At 44.3% G+C, this 1,106-nt stretch overlaps 1 protein-coding gene across 1 annotated transcript in view; it reads left to right on the forward strand.

Moving 5' to 3' along the window:
• Nucleotides 1-657: 657 nt before the first annotated feature.
• LOC107654234 (heat shock protein 75 kDa, mitochondrial-like) overlaps nt 658-1,106 on the forward strand; it is a 1,744-nt gene continuing 1,295 nt past the window's right edge. Inside the window, exon 1 of the mRNA XM_016441244.1 lies at nt 658-841. Coding sequence (XP_016296730.1) covers nt 684-841 — 158 coding nt within the window. The 5' untranslated portion in view covers nt 658-683. The remainder of the gene's footprint in view (nt 842-1,106) is intronic.

Raw genomic sequence — 1,106 nt, forward strand, 5'->3', positions numbered from 1 at the left:
CTTTTCCTTTAAACCTAGCCAAAAAGCCATATGTGTTGATTGTGACAGTATACTTTAATAATATGCATTTATGGTGTAATTTTTTTTTCGTGTCAATTCATGTTCATATTTACTGCAAACAATGCGCTGTTACTTTAATTCAGCACTTGCAGTGCAGCAAAAATAGACTAGGTGCGGAAACGATCTCTGCACTGCTGCAGACGCGCCGCTCCTGGAACGCACTGCCGGACACCAACTGTGTGCAGTGTGCACGCTTTATTAATCCGTTAACATGAGCGCGGAAAAAATACGCACCACATACGCACTGCAAACGGAGTAATGTGAACCTGGCGTTATGTGTGTGCGCTGCGAGTGCGAGTGTGCATGAGCGCACGGTAACGCAATTTATAAACTTTAGTGACGATGTGACACTGCCTCGATTGTACAAGTGACAATCCCTGTGTCAACTGTACAGCGTGCAGCTGGCTTATAGACAGACTGGATGTGGTGATTTGAAGCCATTTGCATATTTTGAGAGAGAAAGAGAGAGCTCGGCCTTTTTAGAGACCACCAATCAATCATCCCAACGTGATTATCGGCTGATAGTGATTGGTAGCCGATCAACCGGAGCACCCCTAATTTTTACCCACAAATGTGTGGAAACCTGACAACAGTGATTTATCTTTATTACCATTAATTTACCAATGTTTCCACAGGTGACTCCGCGTCTGGACACACACCCCGCTATGATCACGGTGCTGGAGATGGGCGCCGCTCGACACTTCCTGCGCACACAGCAGCTCACCCGCAGCTCAGAGGAGAGAGCCCAGATCCTGCAGCCCACACTGGAGATCAATGCTGGGTACGAGACGGTTAACCTTAACTTTAACACTCCAGCCGAACACAAGTAATCAATCTGACAGTTTGCATGAAGACAAAACAGTCCAATAATATATAGAATAATTTCCTTATAGAGTGAGGAGATGCAGATGAACGCAATGTTATATTGCTGATGATGAATCTTAAAGCAATAGTACACCCAAAACGGAAAAATTGTGGAAAATCTCAGGCCATCCAAGATGTAGATGAGTTTGTTTCTTCATCAGAACAGATTTGAAGAAATGTAG

Source organism: Sinocyclocheilus anshuiensis, unplaced genomic scaffold (genome assembly GCF_001515605.1).
Source record: "Sinocyclocheilus anshuiensis isolate Anshui unplaced genomic scaffold, SAMN03320099.WGS_v1.1 scaffold2953, whole genome shotgun sequence".
Taxonomy (NCBI): Eukaryota; Metazoa; Chordata; class Actinopteri; order Cypriniformes; family Cyprinidae; genus Sinocyclocheilus; species Sinocyclocheilus anshuiensis.